Below are 22,143 nucleotides of genomic sequence, written 5' to 3'. Positions count from 1 at the left end.
ATCAGAATACATAACGAGATCTTGTCTCAGTAAAAAGCAAACAAAAATGAACAATCACAGACATGCAACACACATCCTAAGATCAGTCTCTTTGTTCTTTTCAGCAGCATTTCCCCAAAACACAGGAAGAGAACACCTAGGTGAGAATGGTACAAAAGGTGGGAGGGGAGTCCCTTAAGTCTTCAGTTTCCCTAACCTCACCTCCAGGAAAGGGCCGCATATGCATATATAAGTAAATAAATATATATATATGTATATATATATATATGCCACCTTTTACCCTTCATTTTGCTAAGTGCTAGCCCTGCTCCCTCCCCCCCAGGCAAAGGAGTCACCTATATATTCCCCTATTCACCTACATATACAAGCTGCATTGTAATTTTCACAGAGGAAATATCCACTTGACTTCTCTTTGAGAAGCTGTAGTTGAGTCAACAGCCAGGCTGCCTTCTACACCCTACCTCCAGTGGCACCCTCCTCCTGGGCGGTCGCCCCTTCACAAGTGCCTTGGGCATCCCCTGCATCACCCTCATCTTGAGGCTGGGTCTCGGTAGCAACAGCAGCAACAGCAGCAACAGCAGCAGCAGCAACGGTATCCCCATCCACAGCATCAGTATTGGCAGCTGCAGCAGCAGAAGCTCCCTCCAGGCTCCCCCTTCGCTGCCACACTTCCCCCAGCTCCTCCTGGTCAGGCACAACAGCAGAGTCTGCCCCTGGCCTTTCCTCCTCCCCACTGGGCACCTGCACCACAGGTAAAGAACCTGGAGTACATAGAGAATCTTGAGAGCCCTCCTCAGCACAGCTGCTGGGGGCCTCTGCCACACATGCCCCATCTTCCTCTTCCTGAGAAGAAAAGGCTGGGGTTTCTGGGAAACGTGCGCTTTCAAGAGAGGAGCACCGTGTCTCCACTGAAGACAGCTGTGTGGTCACACTCTCATTGCAGGAGCTATCAGCACCTTCCAGATCACTCTCTCCTTCAGGTCTCGTGCTGGCTTCGCTCACACTCTCTGTCCTGGCAGCATCACTGGGTTCTGTTTCGGAAGACACCTGGGAAGGCTCAGATCCCTGATCCAGGGACTCAGTCTCACTGGTGGCTCTTCGGCTTCCTCCTGATGTGTCTGACGTGCCCGTGTCTGCCCCACTCGCTGGCTGATCTACCTCTTGAGAGCCACACAATTCGGGGCTGCCATGCTCAGCACCAGGCTGAGGCTGGGGGCCTGTTTCACTTTCCTCTGGGGCAGGGCCTGAGGGCAAGGAGGCATCTGAAAGCTCTGGAAGATTCTCTGGCTTCTCCTCCAAGGAAGCAGCTTCGTGTGTGGAGGCATCCTCGTTCTCAACAGGGTTGTCGTCCTCCGGCTTTGTCTGCGATGTGAGGCTCCCGTCATCAGTCCTGGGCGCCCTGCTGAACATAATCAATCCTCCTTCCTCCTCCAAGGAAGATGGATAGCCCAAGTCTTGCTGGAACTCGTGGTCTTCCTCATCAGAGTCTATGTGGAGCATTGCATTGAGTCTGGTGTCAGTGGGAAAACTACTCCTCAGTTTGGGAGAAGCTCCCACGGTCCTGTCAGAGGAGGTCACTGTTCCAGGCCTGGAAGGCCCATTGTGTTCAATAGCATCTAAATAGTCGTTGAGTGAGTCCTGACGGCCTCTTGGGGGTGAGGTCCTTGAGGAAGTAGAGGTTAAGTCCTCCGTGTCTATTTCCAGAGTGGAGCTAGTCCTGAAAGAATGCTTAGGCGTGCCATCTGCAGTGCTGTCCTCAGACACAGGCCCGTTTGCACACACTGGGCTGTCATGATGGCTCCCAGGCAAGTCCTCGTCATCCGAAGGGCTCCCGAGGTCTCCGTTCAAGGTATTGACTCCAAGGATCGTGCCAACGGCTTCTGGAGACGCATCTGAGAGAAGAGCATTTGTAAGACAAAATGAACTAGAAATAGCCAATGATGTTTTCATGATCTATTGCTTTGCCATTAATTACTTCAAAGAATGCAGCTTTCCCACTGAAGACTTGAACCCATGATTGACTTGGTAAGATACATGACTCCCGATCAAATGAGTAGCCTGCCAGCCAGTTCAGAGTACGGTGTAAAATAGGAGCTACAGTTGGAAATTCTTCAACCTCATTTTAAAATGCATGCATAAATCTCAGAAACATTAAAGTCTGGCTTTCCTGTCTACTTTGAAATTTTCAGTAGGCAATCATTCATCTACTCTTTCATTTTTCAGAACAGGACATAAATTCAAGCCTATCCAAATGCAAGCTGAGTTTATGAATTTATACAAACCCCTCACCTTCATGAACAGAAGATGTGACTTCCACTTTAAACTGGAGGTAGCCGCTCACGTGGTCAGCCGGGAGCCTTCTGCCAAGGTTGTAGCTGAGCATTTGGTCACTGCCGGAGGAGATAAAGTCCTTTCAGCCTCACTACATTCTTTCCTTCCAGCCTTCACTTTCTTTCCACAGACCACCTTAAAACTACTTCCCTTAAAACTTTCAGATCCATACATGAAGAAAGTAGAGTTTCAAGGCATAATATGGCCCATTGGATTGTTATTATTTATTTGTGCAAATGAATATTTATAAACCCAAGGAATAGGAACAGAAGAACAGCCACATTTAGAGAGCAGCCCCCATACCCCAGCCCTCGCTGTGTGAATGTCCTTTCTCTCTTCACTGGCCTCTCTTTCCTCAGATGAAGGGTCCTGACCTGTCACTGATTCTTGGGTTGCTTGTAAGCAGTGCTGATGAAGGTAGGAGAACCCAAGTGATCTCTTGTGGTCCACATCTGGGGCTGCCCAGTTTTTGTTATATTTTTAGTGCCAGGTTTGGATTGCTAGTGTCATTCAGGGTAGAGTTATTCATCTCTTTCAAACCCATGTCTATTTATGAAAGTCCATTGCAATTCCTTTGTTTTCTTAATGCAAGCAACTTTTATTTGAAATCAAATGATTCATCCTTATTTTAATCTTTAAATTACTATCTTTTAAGTAGCTGTCCAAAGAAGTTGCCATTTAACAAGACAGTTATGAGTATATCTTGATCAGTGTCACCCCTTTCAACATTTCACCCATCCTTCCCCTCACCACCCTTCCCTCATTCTTCTTAATTTTGTAGGATATACATTGGATTTTTGTCTGCCTGGTGTCCCCCTAACCCCCTTTTCCTCTTCATTCCCTTTCACCTCATCTCTTTCAAGTACCAACTTCCTGGTATTTTATTTTTCTGAACTTTGATTTTGGCTTTCTAAGAAATTACACTATTTGAGATCTCCTTTGAATCTACATTATTTCAATTAATGCATTTAAGACCCCAAGACCAGTACCCATCAGCTCTGTTCTCACACTGCCCTCTAGTGGTTATTTTAGAAGGAAAATGCAATGTCTGCCTAATATTGGCCCTACTGTACAGACTAGAGTCTCTCACCAGCTATTTCACATTAACCTACAAAACTTTTTATATTTCTGTATCTCTTAAAAGCAATCCTAATCAGTATGCTTAAAAACAATCCTAAAAAGTCTGCTTAAAAGAACAAATACGAAGGTAAAATCCCACTTCAGCTCTTAACAATCCTCTTGCCTTCATAGTAAGAATTTGTTAGAGATTTGCTCATTTTTTTTTCCTAGAAATGATGTGCTGATATTTCCCCCTGATGGGGGCTTAGTGTTTCCCCACAGGAAGTGTTTACTGTGTGGTACATAGACACTGCTGAGGGCTTTGCTTACATCATCGCCTTTAATTCTCCCAGCAACCTGGGAGAAGAGCAGCAATCCCATTTTCTCCAGGAAGGAAGGAAGGTGGAACCAGCCAACTATGAAGTTGCAGGCCTGGGATGAGCAGGTCATCTAACACAGAACCCCACTCTCTAGTCGCCGCACCACATTCCCATTTTCATATGTGCTTGGTGAATTGGGGGCTGATTTCAGTAAAAGTTTAATAATACAGGCACTTGTAAATACAAGGCGTCACGTAATGGCTATTATCTGCATAATGGCACCTGTGTATTTTTTCTCCTTTTCTCTCATGTTTACAGAATTATGCAGTGGCCGTCGTCACACAGAAGGGCTTGACAAAGTATCCAGTGAAGCATTTGCCAATCGCAAAGTCTGCTCTCAGCCTTATTGTTTCTTGCCCATCTCACTGGGCCCAGGGGCTTTAATTAAAAGTAAATTAGCACAAACTAGTTAAAAACAAGTTGACCCTTCTTCCTTGGACAATCAAAGTAAAGGGACAATGTTAATGTTGAGGGTGGATAGAAGCAATGAGTTTTAGTTAGGAAATGAGTATTTCAGAAGAATTGTAAAGATAGGGTTCTACTTATCATGTCCAACTCCCAACACAGTGATTAACACTTAGTAGGCACTTACTGTATATGCAGTAAATGAATTAACAAATTAATTTCTTTTTACTTGGAGACAAGAACTATAAGTGAAAGGGAACCCAGTTCCTCTACTGGAACCTCCCTGCTCAGTACGTTTGGAGGAGTAAGGGCTTCCTCATGTGTGAAATGGCTGTCAAGGGCTCTCCTGGTCTGTTTGGTGACATCATGACTGCTTCTTTTTTTTTGCCAGTCCTGGGCCTTGGACTCAGGGCCTGAGCACCATCCCTGGCTTCTTCCCGCTCAAGGCTAGCACTCTGCCACCTGAGCCACAGCGCCCCTTCTGGCCGTTTTCCATATATGTGGTGCTGGGGAATCAAACCGAGAGCTTCATGTGTAGGAGGCAAGTACTCTTGCCACCAGGCCATATTCCCAGCCCCTCATGACTGCTTCTTACTGTGTGACATATCAATATGAAGACCATACTACACATGATTACTATATATTATCATGAAAACATTATGCCCTCATTAATTTCCAGGACATTCTGTCATTGATGTTGCCAGAGGAATTTATAGCATGTTTGAGAAGAAAGTAGGCCATGCTTTTTAAAAATGTCACATTCAAACAAGTGTTCTCAATCAGGTTTTTAGTGGAAGTAGAAACAGGAGACCTGTAATTCAAAAACCAGCCAAGGCAAAAAGTAAGCAAAACCTTGTCTCTAAAACAGGTTAGACATTGCAGCACACACTTGTAATCTCAAGCCTTGGCAAAAAGAAAAACATGAGACCTTGTACGAACAATATGAAAAAATAAAAGGACTAAAGCATTGCTCAAAGGACAGTACTTGCCTTTCAAGATCAAGGCCCTGAATCCAAACCTAAGTACTGGTAACAAACCAAAAAGGTTTTTAGTAAAGTCTTCTAGCTCACCCTATAAAACCTCAACCCGTAACATTCTATTTCAGAGTTGCAGCCTGCCAAACACATAACTAAAGTACAGAACTTTTAGGAAATGTATCAATTGTTTAGTGGACAACCATCATCACATCAGACCTATTAGACTGAGCTGCTAATAGCGAATATGCTTATATGTGGTATCACTGCATTGTTTTTAGTCCACATATAGAGAAATATCTGACAGTTCTGATATTTATGAATCTACACGAGACTTGCTTCTAGTACACATGGAATCTAGAATGAGGATTTCTTTAGGTGCCTAGTTCTCTAACACTATCTCAAAAGACAGAAAGTTACCAACGCATTCAGTCACTGGCAAGCTTTTACTTCTGCCTTGATCATGCTTGCTGGCATACATAGAGTTAACACCACCATCAAGTGTCATATATAAATTGCATTCTTATAATTACATAAATTAAATCATATTATAGGACATGCACTGAGGTTAATTTCTCACTAATCTTTCACTTTCTATAAATCCTACAAATAATTTTACGATGCCCCTAAAGATATTTTTCAAGAAGCTATAATTATTATCCATAAAATAATTGTGTTCTGCCAGCTTTTGTCAGGAAAATCACACGGCTAGAACTCTGTACAATGTTCCTACTTCATGAGGTTTCTCCATCTCCCAAACTGCTTCTAAGAGTCCACAGAGTCTATCAAAATCAATTTGAGTCTCTAAGATTCCAGTTTTGAAGAGCCTTAGAGATTGTGGAGTCTTTAGTTTTAGATGAGGAAACTAAAGCTCCCCAAAATTGTGACTTGCCAGAAGGAATATGCATGATCAGCCTTATGAAGACAATAACAGCCAGTCCTTAGCCGTTCAAAGAAGCCAGGATTCTAGGGCAGACAGATCTGAACTGAAATCCTATCTACTTGCTAGCCTCAGATTCTCATCTTGGGAATGGTTATTATTGCATTTCCCATCCTCTAAGAGTTGCTGAGAAGGTTAGGTGAACAAATGAATGTGATGTACTTAACTGAGTACATCTAGCATCTCACATGATTATTACTTCTGCTGCTGGTATGTGCGCATACTAGCTACTACTGGTGTGCCTGTTGCTGCTACTGCTGCTATGATCACACCATGTGTTCAGAATGCTCTCCTTCAGAGAATAGATATCTAAGATGCTCCTCCAGTGCCACCTCAGAGCACCTGTGGCCCCGAGATTGTTTATCCCTGCTGTGAAAGAATGCACATGAAGAATGGAGGTGGCATTTGATGATTTCTTGGCTATGTTACTCTTTTAGAAAGAGACAGCTATCAATCACATTCTAAAGGTCTGTCAGTGCCGGACTGCATGCATATGTGTAGGAGTTCACTTGAATACTAACTAAACTAGATCTTGTTTTAAGGAGGCTCTAAACCAAGTTGTTTAACAGGAACAAAAATCAGGCTCTCTTGACGGGAGAATAACCAAATAAATATACACCTAGCAACAGAATTCTGCTGTAGGGAGATAGTTTTATAGCAAGAATTCAATATAACTCAAAATTGAACATGGTAAGATAGCATGTTGAAAAAGATACAGATAACAAGAGCAAAAGCATATAATTTAAACAAAGTACTTTGGTCCAGTCTATTAATTACTATAAGGGTAGATTTATTTTTAAACATATCATGCTATCATTTCTTAAGCCAGTAAGAAAATATCTAAGATTAACCTCCTTCATGTAAGTTGTTTCTGTACAAGATAATCCCAACAAGATTCCTGAAAGTATGAGAAGATTACCCAATGGCTTGGCGCTCCAGCAGTCTCTGCACCGGAATGGTGAGTTTCCCTAGGAAACGCTTGATGATAGGACGGCTCTTGGCAAATTTGTCTTTAATTTCAATTTCTAAGACATCAGTTAAAAGTGCAAAAAAGGAATATTTCTGAAAAAAAAAACAGGTAACATGTTGGCTCAAAATAAAGACAGATGTGACCCAATAGGAAATTGACATGTCTTGAAACTCCAATGGCATGCTGAGTTCACACTGCTATAAATATCTGTCAGTCTCATAGTCACTAGGAGCCATTAACATTCCTAATAATTAAAAAACAGTTGTTAAGAATCTTTGGCACAATAAGCTCTTTCATTCGGATAGCCCTTCTGGTTACAGAACAAGGGAGTATCATGAAATATTCAGTTATGCACCATCAAATTTTAGTAGTCACTACATGTGTTGTATTTTTAATCTTTGACATTTATTATCTTGTTATGGGATGGTTCAAAATTACCTATTTGATTAATGGCCATCTAAATTCCTAACCTCATGGGATTTTGAAGTTCCAAAGATAGTTCAAAATACTTCTTCACTTAGTGGTTAAAATAGAACAGCTATAGAGTTCTGTGCTTTCCCTGCTCTATACCTAAATAAAACAAAGTATATATTGAATCATTACTTAAGTTTATAAGATATATTTATAAAATACATAGGGTCATTTCTTCTGAGCCAGGAAGTTAAAAACATGCAGTTAAGATGAGATTTTTGTTTTGTTTTATTTTAAGATTTGCAATTAGAGAAAACTGAATTGGACATTAGTAAGGATAGACAACAAAGACCCTACTTATCTTTGTAAAGCAGGACCTCAGGATAAGCAAGTGTTAGAGATGGGAACTGAACTACAAGCATTTTACTTTCTCTGACATTCCATACAGCAACTGTGCTGTGAAGGTTGCTGGCTTGTTTGTTAGGCACCATTCGGTTTAGTCATAATGACTAGAGATCTACAGAGCGCCAGGCAATTGAGCACTCTGCTTAATGGAGGAAAGCACTTGCTTAGAATAAGAAAGCCAAATTGAAAGTCCCTCTGCCTCTGAATAGGTAGTCATCATATAAACATGTTAAGTTGTAGTTTCTAGATTACCAAAATGGAGAGATAATAATCTCTTCCTTCAGGCCCCCCCAGCAGACTTGCACTGGTGATATGGTCAAATGTTAGGAGGGCTGAGAATGTAGCTCAGTGTAGAGAGCTTACCTAGCAGGTACAAGGCTATGGGTTCAACCCCCACCATCCATACCAAAAGTAAGTTGGAAGTAAAATAAAATGCTAGCCAAGTTGGACACCAATTGCTCAAGCTTGTAATCTTAGCCACTCAGGAGACTAAGATCTAAAAGGTGGTGGTTCAAGGCCAGCCATGGAAGAAAATTTTACCAGACTTGGCTTCTAAAACAACCAGAAAAAAATGCATGGCTAGAGATGTGGTTCAAATGGTCTAGTAAGTATGGCATGAAATCCTGAGTTCAAACCCAAGTACTAACAAAAATATGTTAGAAAAATATAATCACTGTGTATTTCATTACCATATCCATTAGGTATCTTCTAGATTTATATTGAGATATTTTTTATACTCCCTAAGCTTTGAAGCCTGGCTATATTCTGTCGTATGTTCTTAGGAGTCTTTTTGCCATTACTAGTTAAGCTTTTTAGACCAGGAATAAAAACAACAGCCAATAAGTCATCCATTCATATCACCACAAGAGCTGCCCAAGGAGACAGGGAGCTGCCTGGCAAGTCTCCACCATACCTTTCTCCAGTGGGTTTCAGTTCCCTTGGATTACCTCTCTCCAATTAAATGTTTCTACAACAATGTCAGAGCATGGTATTGCCATTAAACACTCAGAGGAGGATGTAATTAATTGTGTAACTTCTTTGTCAGTAAAGGTTCGCTCAGAAGAAACATTTTAGCACTCCTATGGAAAACAGGCCTTGTATCCCTGAAATAATGGCAGGGCAGCTCAAGTCGACTCATTCACTCAATGAGAAATGCTGTGGCGTCTCTTCATTGACTTTCCATAGGTCTAATGAGAAAACCCTTTGCTTGACTTCACCAATTTGGCACACAAAGATGACAAGTGGCATAACAGACCTGAGCCTTTAATACAATCTGTCTTCACTTAGGATGGCAACTCCTTGAATAGATCACCTAACAAAACTCCAGAAATTCACCAAACACTTGCCACAGACCACAGACTAAAAAATGTCTTTAATGGGGTCTGAATATGTGCTAGTATGAAATGTCAATCTATGCAAGGCAATATTTTCATGATTCTGGCTCATATTATTTGAATATTTTGTTCATGATGACTTTTTATTTAAAAAAATCATTAGGCTATTTATTTTGATCTCTGAGTCTTTTGTTAGACCCTTAACCAGTGCACCTGGGGTAAAAAGCTTCACTCAAGTCTGGATAGATGTGGCTTTCATAATGGAAATTGCTCATTCTCGTTGTACCACCTTCCCAAGAAGGGGGTTGGGACCACATCCAGAAACAGCTACCATTGCACAGAGTTCAGATGAACTTGGCTTCTGGTCTGTCAGGTAGAAACCCCGTGAGGGTCATCTTACCTCGCGGTGCCAAATGGGATTCGTGGTGTTGCTGATGATAGTAGATCTTCTCTCCTGCCCATGGTGGGCACAGGTGGGAAAACTGCTCTTCTTCCCTGGCTGAATGGACATCTTAAGATAAGGGTCAGGATTGAAGAACATCCCTTTCTTTAGCCCAACTGCCCTAAGATCTTGAGAGAGAGAGAGAGAGAGAAAGAGAGAGTGAGAGAGAGAGAATGAAAGGTAGAAGGGAAAAGAAGAAAACAGAAAGGAAGAGTCCATGCATCCAGATTAGAACAAGTAGCTCAAAGACAATTTGTACTTAAATAATCTCAAAATACTCTAAACCTTTTAACAGGTTGCAAAGCAAAAATGACACCAAACACTAAGCATCACTTCACACTCTTAAATTTGAGTTTTCCTGAGAAACCTTTGTATTCCAACATGAGCAACTCCACCATCTTTTTCCCAGTATAATGTGGTTTGGAAAACAGAGTTTTAGACAATGTCTTGAGAGAAATATTTAACAAGCAATTTATTGAAAAACATATTCCAAAATGAAAAAAAACATGACTCTTGTATAGTAGAACTAAGTTTGACTTTTGAATAAGTAGAAGCAAGTTTGAACTAAATTTAATTACAGATTGAAACTCAAAGTACACATTCATTTTATCCTGTTTTAAATGTCATACATACTCAACGTATGTGATGAATGTCAGAGGAAAGTTGATCAGAAATGTTTCTAAAACATTGTGAATGCTACTCATTCGTATAATTAATTCTGCAGTTAATTTTCTTACAGCCTGCAAATGTACTTAAATGTTTGATAAATGGCTTATAAAAACCTACCCTAGATCCACAGATTGTTGTTTGACATCATGAAACAACTCATGATGAGTTGTTTAAAAGTCCTAGCTGGAGGCCTTTTAGTGAGGAGACATTTTAAAGATGGTCAGGCTAACAGACACAAAAATGTCAGGAACTAAAGCTGACTCTGCTGGGTGCCCAACACCTTTGATTTGATGGATATAGCTCTGTGAGCTAAGTGACCTTGAAAACTTCTGGAAGACCGTAAGGAACTTCATGTAGTTTCCAACAATCTTGAGGAGTTCCTATACACTGCACTCCAGAAAGTTTGTCCCATGGAGGCCTTTAGATTACCTAGACCAGGTATAGAAAAGGCTGTGCCAAAACCTTTGTTATAGGAGGTCATCTCACACAAACGCTTTCCTGAAATAGAAGGCTTTTGTTGGGAAAGACAAAATGGCCTACAGTGGCCTACTCTCTAGGATATACTCCCGAGAGGACGCCGACCAATGCCTGACAAGAACTCATGGCCAGTCCATGGGAAGGAAACAGATGAGGACTGCCTAATGACATAATACATGCAGGAGAGGGGGAAACTTCAATATGTCAGCAAATACTGAAATATGCAATCAAAAGGGCCTTATATCAAAAACACTGGGAAATATATTGTGATGTTGAATCTGAAAAGCCATAAGAGAAGGAAAGGAAGAGTAAAAAATGAGCCAGGAATTTAGAAAAAAATGATATAATCTCATTATCTTTACAATCTCCATTCCTGGCACGTCATAAACTGTGCAGTCATTATTAAGCACAACATTTGCAATACACTGTCAGCTTATTGTTGCTACATGTTTTCACTTGATTTCCTTTAGCACAAAGTAGCTTGGGGAAGAAAATGCAATTTACACATTTATTTTCTTGCCTTTTTTTTTTTGTGGTGTACGCCTGCCTCTGATTCAAAGACTAAATGATACTTTTCAGATATTAAATCTACTTCCAAAGGAGGAATTTCTATTATAGTACATGACATTTCTATTATAGTAACATAGACAAAAATGGTTGCCACAATGGCAGAATCACCTCATTCAAAACCTCAGCGATTTATCAGAAAACTAAAGCTTTAAACAAAAAGCATTCTACTGGAAGGTTAAATCCCCAGATGAAAGGTATCAAGATTAGACAACCCTGATACCAAACTTTTCCTCAGTGAGGTACTATACACATTTTCATTTTATTACTCTAATCTTTATTAGTAAAGATAATAAACTGCCAGTTGCTTGTAATCTGATAATTCAGTTCCCTTTATTTACCTCATTCCTGCTCTTGCATTCTTTCTTTTTTGGCTTTATATGATTTATTGCTCAACAATATTCACTTCAATGACAGGCCAAGACAGGACTCAAAGTCACAAAAAATATGGCACATTAAATATTCTAGTTACAGCCTTCTTTGGATGAGGCTTAAAATATTAATCAGAATGAATTTTCATTTTAGCCATAGGGTTTCATTACTTATGTCCTTACTTATCCTTAGATAAGTAGCACATTTGCAGGCAACTATTCTTTCTATGGTGCTTTAATACTCACAGATAAATATTAACATCCACTATCCTTCTACAACCAGATTAATTCTTTCAGAATCAGCGTTATAGAATTCTTTCATCTATGGCTTTTAGCATTTCTGTATACTATCTGCCAATATATGACTGTGGATAGGAGGTGAGTGGATGGTAAGTAGCCAGCTGCCTGGTGAACAGAAATGAGATGCTGGAAGAAGTATTTAAAGAAGCATATATCTGTGCCCCAAAGCTTTCTTTCTTTGAGGAAAATGCCTTAAGACTTTTACCTACCAAATGGTCATTCTCTCCTTGTCAGTAAAAATCCCCTGTCAAGTCAAAACTAATACATGAAGGATGTGTTTTAAATGATTCAGATCAACTGAAATCATAGGGCAGTATGCCCAAACTAAGCAATCCATAGAGTATGTTAAAACATCATGTGTATACCATGGGGCTATGTGGGTGTGTGTGGTGTGTATGTGCTACTTAAAAGTAGTACTTTTAAGTGTCATTCTGAAAACCTAGATATTTTTAAAATCCTAAGGATTTCAAAGTATATTTGAAACCTAAGCTTTCAATTTACAACCTCAGAGACTTTCTAGAGACCAAAAGCAAAAGCTACATTCATATTAAGCACCTACTAGGAGGAGAAAGGATGATGCAAAGATCGGAAATGAAGAGATGTGAACCCTTTGTCATTATGTGACAATTATGCCTTGTGGAGGTGCTGTTCTTAAGATCTCAGTGCTTTCACTGCTTATTTTCACTTGAGATATGTTTATAGCCAAGAAAAATGGATCTAACCTGAGCACTGGTGACATGTATTATAATCCTAGCTAGCTCAGAGGGGGGAGGTTTGGAGGAATGCAGTTCAACGACAGTATGAGAAAAATTAATGACCAATTGCTGGACACAGTGGTGTATACTTGTTATCCCAGCTATACAGAAGGCTGAGATCAAGAGGACTGTATTTCTAGGCCAACTAGATAAATATGTTTGCAAAACTTCATCTCAGTGAATGGTGGTGTGTGTCTGTCATCCTAGCTACAGCAGGAAGTGTAAAATAGGCAGATCATAGTTAGGCTGATCTGGGCAAACGGTGAGGTCCTATCTTAAAAAACTAACCTCATTGAACTAAGGGAAAAACGAAAACAAAACATCTTACAGAGACAGGTTTCTGTTATACTTTAAGTTGTGTGTGTGTGTGTGTGTGTGTGTGTGTGTGCACGTGTGTGTGCTGTAGTACAGCCATCTGTTTTAAAAGTTCAATTTAGGCTGGGGATATGGCCTAGTGGCAAGAGTGCCTGCCTCGGATACACGAGGCCCTGGGTTCAATTCCCCAGCACCACATATATAGAAAACGGCCAGAAGCGGCGCTGTGGCTCAAGTGGCAGAGTGCTAGCCTTGAGCGGGAAGAAGCCAGGGACAGTGCTCAGGCCCTGAGTCCAAGGCCCAGGACTGGCCAAAAAAAAAAAAAAAAAAAGTTCAATTTAGCCAATTGCCAGCAGTTCATGCCTGTAATTCTAGATACTCAGGAACCTGAGATATGAGGATTACAATTTGTGAGATTCTTATCTCCAATTATTTACTGAAGAGCCATAAGTGGGGCTGTGTCTCAAGTGGTAGAGGGCCATCCCTGAGCAAAAAATGCTCAGGAACAGTGACAAGGCTCTGAGTTCAATCCCCAGGACTGGCACACATGCACATACACACACACATACACACACACATACATACACACACACATACATACACACACACACAAACACACACACATACACAGTTCAATTCAAAGACTGATTTTCTTATTCCTTTTCCTATGCTTTAAAAATTAGCATATATTAATTGTACAAAAGAGACTCATTGTAATATTTCATATATGCATGCAATATATTTAGGCCAAATTCAACATTCCTGTCAGTTTATATCCTTTTTTAAAAAGTTTTAGTTAATCACTATCAATTCATTTTTTAAATCAATGGTGTTCAAACATTTTGACATCTCCCTATGTAGAAAGTAAATTTTCCTTTGCATGATAAACTTTCATTGAAAAATATTTGTATGTTTGTATGATGTTTCAGAGGGGAAATACCATTGATAATAACTCTAATATTATTCGCTTCTTTTTTTGTTTTCTTTCGTTGGTCCATGAGCTTGAACTCAGGGCCTAAGCATTGTCCCTGAGCCTCTTTGGGCTCAAGACTGGTGCTCTACCACTTGAGCCACACCACCACTTCTGGCTTTCTTGAGTAGTTTATTGGAGATAAGAGTCTTACAGTGACTTTTCTGCATGGGCTGGCTTCAAACCATAATCCTCAGATCTCAGCCTCGTGAGTAGCTAAGATTATAGGCATGAGCCACCTGTACCTGGTATGCTCTTCTTTTAAGAAAATTGCTTGTTTTAAATCAATCAAACTCATAAAACACAAATGTGTCCCAACTCATAATTTGAAAAGCAGTGTTTAACTATATTATAAACCCACAAGCAATTGAAATATTCCATTAAGCAAAAAACAAAAGCAATTAGCCCTTTTCTTTTTTTGCTTCAACTCAGGGTCTGGGCACTGTCCCTGAGCTTTTTTACTCAAGGCTGGCATTCTACTTTAGCTTTTTGGTGGTTAATTGGAGATAAGAGTTTCACAGTCTCTCCTGCCCAGGGTGGCTTTAAACCACTATCTTCAGCTCTCAGCTTTCTTGGTAGTTTGGATTTCAAAGCACCCAACTATACTTTGCAATTATTATGTTCATTCTTACACACACACACACACACACACACACACACACACGCACACACACACAAATATGCTTCAGCTTTTTTTCTCCTAGTCTTCACATTTTCTTTCTCTATTTGAACTGTGAACAAAGTAATTAAAAGAATCAGAACAACTCAGCAAAATTTAGCGTGCTATACTACAGTTTCAGTGATTTTTTTCATTATAATTTTTGGTTGAAAAAATAATTTCTGAATTTACATTAATAATATGTATTATCATGATAAGATATATGCCTGGGTATCTAGAAGTATGACTAATTAAAAAACAAATGATCATACCTAAGAGTCTTAGCATTTCCCCTATCATGTCTAGGAGTCTGTAGAAAGAAGTGATTATTCTATCTTTGAAATCACATAGTCTCAAATCGGATGCCACATGGAAAGAAATTCTTACCTGATAAGGTGAAGCTGACAAGCTTCCGAGAATGCAGGTTTCCTGAGGCGCCCCCTTCCATGCCTTCTGCCCCCATCTGAAGAGAAAAAGATACATATCTGATGCTTTATACAGAATTGTGCCACCCAATCTTCCCAGTGAACTACATACATTTGCAAATACAACCATGTTTTCACCAAAATGCGTTGTGCCATATGTCTTCAAATTTCCAAATATTGGAACAGAAGCACAAGAGAAGCGGTCATGCTTACACTGACTCTTCACCCAGAATAAAAAATAAATATGAGCTCTGAAATCTCATTTGAACAGAAATCATTCTATTTTAGGTCCCTTCATTCCTAATAGTATAATTTATATGTAGCAAATGTACTTATATGATTGCCACTATATTAAACATTCTCTTAACTTAAAAAGCAAATACTGAATTTGTTCTGTTTTATTTGGAAAACCTATAATAAACCAAATAGTCCTTCCTATGTACATAATTTTTCCTTTTTGTTAACTATTTGCATAATTATGGAAAAATATTCCACATAAACCATGTAAAGGTGAAATAATTTCTTTTGGCTTGGACTTTCAGAGGTTTCAGCTCGTGGTCACTTGGCTCCTTGATTGTGGGCCACTTGCAAGGCAATATATCCTGGATGACAGGAAGCAAAGAGAAGGGAGACAGGAAGAGGCCAGGGACAGGAAAACATCCCTTCCCCTACCACTCGTACCTAATGACCTACTTCCTCCAGCCAGGCTCCATCTTCTGCAATGTCCAGAACCTTCTCAAACCCCACCATCAGCTACAGACCTATGCTATAATGAATGAATTTGTGGGGGACACTCCATATTCAAATCTGAACAAGGTGCCTATCAACCTCCTTTCTAGGGTCCTGTTCTGTTGAGCTATAGGTACATGACACACACTATTATAGTTACCAGTAGTAGGAAATTGTGGTGCTATTGTGCTGATCTTTTTTTTCTAAAACTTTTTGGGCAAATTATATATCACATGAAACCAGTAATTGATAGACCACATAGCAATTTTATCTCAATTTAAGTGCAATAGTGCACAATTTACAATGTGCTAGGAAGAAAGACCTCATGAAACTCTGAAAAAGAAGTCCATAATATTGGAAGGCACAGAATTGAAGGCAGACCATATTATAAAATAGAAATCATACTTTAGTTCTGAAGTTCAGATTAAATCCTATAATCAAGGTTCTTTCCCTGACCAAATTTTAGCCAAGCTCTTTTGAGTCCTCTGCTCAACTAGAGCTGACCTTGGGTTTTAATCTCCATCTTGAAAGAGTTGAGTCCTAGAAGAAAAAAGAATCCCTGTTGTCATTTACAGAGAAACCCAATCCTCCAAATGTAATCACCATTGATATATAACCAAATTCCTTTCCCTCCAACAGTCTCCAGGTAATATCTGATCATTTTGGCCTGTCTTTAGCAGGAATTGTTAGTCAGCTTAGCAAGAATTGTTCTACCTTCTTCTTAGTCATTTATCATCCACTGTCCCTTGACTAAAAATTTCCACTTTTCTTTGCTGTGTTTGGAATGGCTCAAATCTATATTAAGATCTATTTCTCATTCACTCCTTAATTCCTAATTAAAAATCTGCCTTTACTACCTTCACTACTGTCTAGTGCTGATTTTCTCTGAATTTTTCCTTTGCCTTATCTCTGCTGTGCTCTCCATACTCCTATAAAAATCACATACCATCAGGAAATTAAAAACTATCACTACTAATCCAAGCAAAAATGAAAACTTACAAATGAAATTCTAAACAAGTTTCGAAATCTGTCTGCCTTCTCTCTAGCTCTTGCTATCTGGGGTGGAATTTAACTTCAGTGTTATCATTTCACTTAATATGTGCAACATACCAAGGAGCCATCTAGGTATTACTATTTCATCCCCTTCATACCATCAGCTTCTTGATGATCAAGCATACGACTATTGCCCAACAAGTATGCAGGATTTATTATATTGTTTTCCTATTCCTTTGACTCATTGTACCCAGATTAAGTGTTCAGAGGCAGCAGCAAACTGTACAGGCAATGGTGACTTTCCTGTCCTGCTTTGATTGCAAGGAACAACCCCTGACCATGGGACCGTACTGAAGATGACAACGGACTGACATGCAGTACACTGCTCTTTTCCTCATCATGTCATAGTTAGATGCAGGAAACCAGGCCTACTCCAAATAGACCCCACTTCCCAGTGGGAAGTGGCCCTCTAAGAACGTGACATCTTTGTTCTTACATACTCATTTTAAGTGGGATATTGCTTATAAAACATGAAGAACAAAAGAAAACTGCTCCCAATTTTCATTTTCCAGATGTATGTCATCATCCAGCAAAAGGCTAATATGAACCCCTTCTTGAGGAATTCACAGAAAAAGTGTCCCATGTGACTTCTCTGAGAAGATGCTAAAAGAATTCATTTGCTATAATCAAGCCAGGAAAGACCAAATGTTATCACTAAACACAGGGACGTTAATGGTACTAAACACATCTGCACTCAGCGTTTAGGGAGAGGTTTTAAATAAACTTTACCAATTCATTCCAGGAAAATCAAGAAGGAACACTGTCAAGTTTACTTCTCAACCAAATGCTGAGACAATACATGGTAGTGAGTGATTGGTGGCCGTAATCTAGCCCTACAGCCAAAGGATTTCCTGTTCCAGGGGCCTGAGACTCATATCACTGTGTACTCTGAGGAATGACAATGACATCAAAGTACAAATGGCAGAGATGACAGAATTCTTTTTTTTATTCTTGATTCATTGCAAAAGGATATGCAAGAAAGGAGACCTTATATTTAGGATGCCCACTCATTCTTTTCCCTGTGGAGTTTGTGTCCTTCCTTACAGATTGATTCTATGCACTTAGCCATGGCAGAATGATATGGTGTGAGATTTGTGAATATCAATGCTGTGAACCAGTCAGGATAGCTAAACACATGTCATATACTTGAACGGCGAGGAGAATCATGCTGCTATTAAAGTCCACTGTTCATCTCTCCCCAAAGGAATTATTCACATGAACACTTGCCAATTTTAGATAAAGACCATGTAGTTTCCAGCTTGATCCAGAATCCATGACACATGAATTCCATTGGAGAATCTCTGAACCAAAATATTGCTTTCTTATTGCAGTACTATACAGATGAAGCTTTTAAGGTGCTCTAAAATCTGTTTGAAGCAAATTAATGATCTCCCAACTATCCACAGGTTTTAATAGATTTACTTCAATATAAAATTAATGGGACAAAATCAATATTCAGGAGATTATAAACTCCAACTGCCTTCAGTGACATCTGAGATTGAAATTTCTGAAGTATGAAAATCTCTGAATCCAAAAAATGCTTGTTAGTATTATTAGTTATTGTCTCATTCCATACAATTCAAAGATTTTGTCTTGTGTATAGCTAAACTCATCTAATCTGTGCAACTTTTCTTTTTAGAACATTAATGAGGGCACTGCCTGCTCAGTGACATGGAAGACTTTGCAGGCCACAATTATTGTTCTTTTTATGACCTTCGATGAGTCACACAGTAACACAGGGTATTCTCTCATGTGTCATGCCACAATTGCTACAATGTAGCTCAAATTTAGTTTTAATCTGACATTTTTGTCTAAATACCCTTCCTTACATTCTTCTCCTAAGTAACTTCTATTCTTCCTCCAATTTCTCTCAACTGTGCCTTGCCTTCTTCAGAGAAGTTTTACAGGACTTTCCTGGTCAGGGTCTCATAGCTTCATTACACTTCTCCCTACTCAATTATCACTAAAATAAATAACTTGTTTACCAGGCCAATAAGAACAGCAGCTATATCTTTCTTATCATTTAGTCCCTAGTGTTGAGCACCATGACTTGTAGCTAGCAGGCATCCAATGGATATTTGTTTGAAAAGGAAAGACTGTTTAATTCATAGGCACAGGTACTACCAAAGACAGTACATGGTTGGTCTAGACAATTCCAATATTTCAGATGCAGGGTCTACTTTGTGATTTAAGAAATCAGTCTCAAAGATGATAATGTGGCTTAGTGGTAGAGCATTTGCCTATCAAATATGAGACCCTGGGTTCAATTATTCAGAACCACATAAACAAAACAATAATATTAATAATAATAAAAAATTATTTCTTAAATAAATAATCTCATTGGACACCACAGGCTCACACCTATAATCTTAGCTACTCAGGAGGCTGATTTGAGGCTTGTGATTTGAAACTAGACTGGGAAGGAAACACTGAGAGACTCTTATCTTCACTGACCATCAAAAACCTTGGGATACAGTTGTAGCTTAAGTGGTAGAGTGATACCCTTGAGCAAGAAACCTCAGAGTCAGTGCCTAGGCCCTGAATCAAAGCCCCAGAACTGGGCGTGTGCGCATGCAAGGATTTATACTTGGACTGTAAGAGTCTTTTTAAACTTCTTGGGTCCAACCACCCACATAGCCTGGAGAAGAAGCATATTGTGAGAATGGTAAACCTTAAAAAGTTGGTCATTAAAAGTAAAATTACAATACTGTGAAAAATAATCTTTAGCAGAATGCCATTCTGGGAATAAACATGATCTTTTCAGCAGACCAACGCAACCAGTTTCCCTAGCCGTCCATTTGCTATCTGTTTCTTCGCCTGAGGACCTAATAAAAGGGTTACTTTCCATGGAGTGGCTAGATCTTTCCAAAAATGCATGCAGTTCACCATTAGGCATTAAAGCCCAACTCAGGAGCAAGAAGGGGATCCCGCACTAAAACCTCATGAGGAACAGCAATTTACACCCCTCCTTGAGTTGACTAGCAAGTTGAGTTTTCCACTATTTAAATGGCAACTTTTTCTCCTTTACTATCTGAATTCATTTAATTTCACCTAATGCCACACTTTCCTGTCAATGGGCCACCCCGACTATGTCTAAGGCCTTGTGACAGCACACTCACGACCCTGTGCCTCAGGCACATGTTCTGCAAAAGGCTAAGACATAGGACTGTTGTATATCCAAAAATTTCCCCACTCATTCAAGAGATGCCAGCCTTGGAAGCAATTTCCTTTTCTAAATCTGCGCCCACACTGTTATGAGTTTCCTTTCCATTGTTTCTCATAAGCCTATCAGGCTGCACAGGCAAAAATAGAACTCAGGTCTGCGCATGGCCCTCACAGGAGGCCAGCAACAAGAGGCACTCACCATCACAGCAGGGTTCTTCACCGTGATGCAGGGGGTTGTGGCCCGCAGGGCTCCACTGATGCCGTGGTAGTATTTAAAACAGATTTTTATCTCCGCTACAAGCAATAGAAGAAAAAACAACAACAACAATTAAGATACTGAAACAAGTCATGTGGGCAGCTACTGAGGAAATCCATCATACTCCTGTCAGGCTCCCTCTCCTGTCTTCCTTCTTCCTTCCTTATGTCCTTCCAAATTTTTTGATGTTTCTCAATGTAGTCCTTGCTGGCTTTGAACTTACAATCTTCCTGCCACATCCTCCCAAATGCTGAGATGATGGGCAGGCACAAATTCTATGTGCCAGTGGCACATGCTTGTCATGTCCAACAACACATAGAAAGGTGGCAGCCCAGCCTAATGTAGACATAAAGTGAGTCCCTTGCTTGAAAATAACTAACATAAAAGGGACTGGAGGCATGACTCAAGTGGTAGAATGCCTGCTTGGCACATACAAGGCTCTGAGTTCAACCCCTGGATTGCTAAGAGAAAGGGAGAGAGACAGATAGACACAGATACAGACAGAGATGGAGCGAGAGAGAGAGAGCACACACACACATAGAGTGAAGAAAAGATATCAGAAAAGTGATTTACAAAGCAATGCTTTGAAACACTCTACAAAGATAAAAATAAACTGTTAGAGTAACGAGTAAGGAGTGTCATAAGCAAAGAGGCAGGCACAATACCCTCAGCTACAGGATCAGCAAAACTCTAGCTTCACTATGAACTTGTCTCCCTGAGACCACTTCTGCAGTATTATTAAGGTGCTCCACACTGTGCCAGACTTTCCAAGAAAAAGGAACTTTTAATGTTATATTTCAAAGCATCATCCTATCATATACCTAGAAGAAGGATGGGTTTATAGGTTTATGTATGAAACTAACAAACCGGCTGGGTGCTGCTGGCTATGTATTTTGTAATCCTAGCTACTCAAGAGGCTGAGATCTGAGGATTGTGGTTTGAAGCCAGCCCAGGCAGAAAAGTCGGTGTGACTCTTATGTCCAATTAACCACTAAAACAAAGGCTGGGAGTGGAGCTGTGCCTCAAATGGTAGAGTGATAGCCTTGAAGGAAAAAAAAAAAAGCACAGGGACAGAGCTCAGGCTGAGCTAAAGCCCCAGGACCAGCACACATACACTCATGTACACACACACACACACACACACGCACACACACACGCACACGCACACATGTACACAAGAAACAAAACAAAACAGATAATGGGAAGTTGCTAATTAGGTCCTTGGGAAAGGAAACTAGTGACAAAGCTGGTAGATAGTCACTTTCATTTTCTGTATTTGTTTAACATTACATTCTTCACATATCTTCCCTGTGGAAAATATTTTTTAATTTAATTTTATTGTTACGGTGATGTACAGAGGGGTTATAGCTACATATGTGAGGTAGTGAGTACATTTATTGTCAAATTTGTTACCTTCTCCCTCCTTTTTCCCACCTTCCCTTCTTCCCACCCCCCTCTCCCAAGTTGTACAGTTTATTTCCAACATATTATCTTGTGAGTGTCACTGTTGCATTTTTTCCATTTATTCTTTGTCTCACCATTTTGATGTTCCCCTTCCCTTCCCTAATTCAGATAAATGTATATACAATACCCAAAAAGCAGTCTCATCTCCTGTTGTGCAATGTTCTCAACTCATGATGTACAATGACATTCTATAGTGGTCTATTTAGTCCACTCCCTGCAAGAAATGGTTCTACTTCAAAGACAAGCTTGTCCAGAGCCTTAAATAGGGCCACAATTCACTTAGGCAGTGCTTTGTAACTTGTTCTTCTTTACAAAGCA

General features: G+C 39.9%; 1 protein-coding gene across 4 annotated transcripts in view; it reads right to left on the bottom strand.

The window, feature by feature from the left end:
- Hecw2 (HECT, C2 and WW domain containing E3 ubiquitin protein ligase 2) overlaps positions 1–22,143 on the bottom strand; it is a 336,885-nt gene that overhangs the window by 102,339 nt on the left and 212,403 nt on the right. For 3 of the 4 annotated variants that reach the window (XM_048345051.1, XM_048345052.1, XM_048345053.1), the window contains 6 exons: positions 20,305–20,399; positions 15,121–15,196; positions 9,610–9,779; positions 7,009–7,151; positions 2,290–2,390; positions 462–1,892 (listed from right to left, as the gene is read on the bottom strand). In XM_048345051.1, coding sequence (XP_048201008.1) covers positions 462–1,892; positions 2,290–2,390; positions 7,009–7,151; positions 9,610–9,779; positions 15,121–15,196; positions 20,305–20,399 — 2,016 coding nt within the window. Of the gene's footprint in view, positions 1–461; positions 1,893–2,289; positions 2,391–5,256; positions 5,599–5,644; positions 7,152–9,609; positions 9,780–15,120; positions 15,197–20,304; positions 20,400–22,143 lie in introns of those variants that run through there. The other variant, XR_007210749.1, reaches the window with a different exon arrangement.

The sequence above is a fragment of the Perognathus longimembris genome, chromosome 4, assembly GCF_023159225.1.
Source record: "Perognathus longimembris pacificus isolate PPM17 chromosome 4, ASM2315922v1, whole genome shotgun sequence".
Lineage (NCBI taxonomy): Eukaryota > Metazoa > Chordata > Mammalia > Rodentia > Heteromyidae > Perognathus > Perognathus longimembris.
This window is presented reverse-complemented; position numbering and strand designations above follow the sequence as displayed.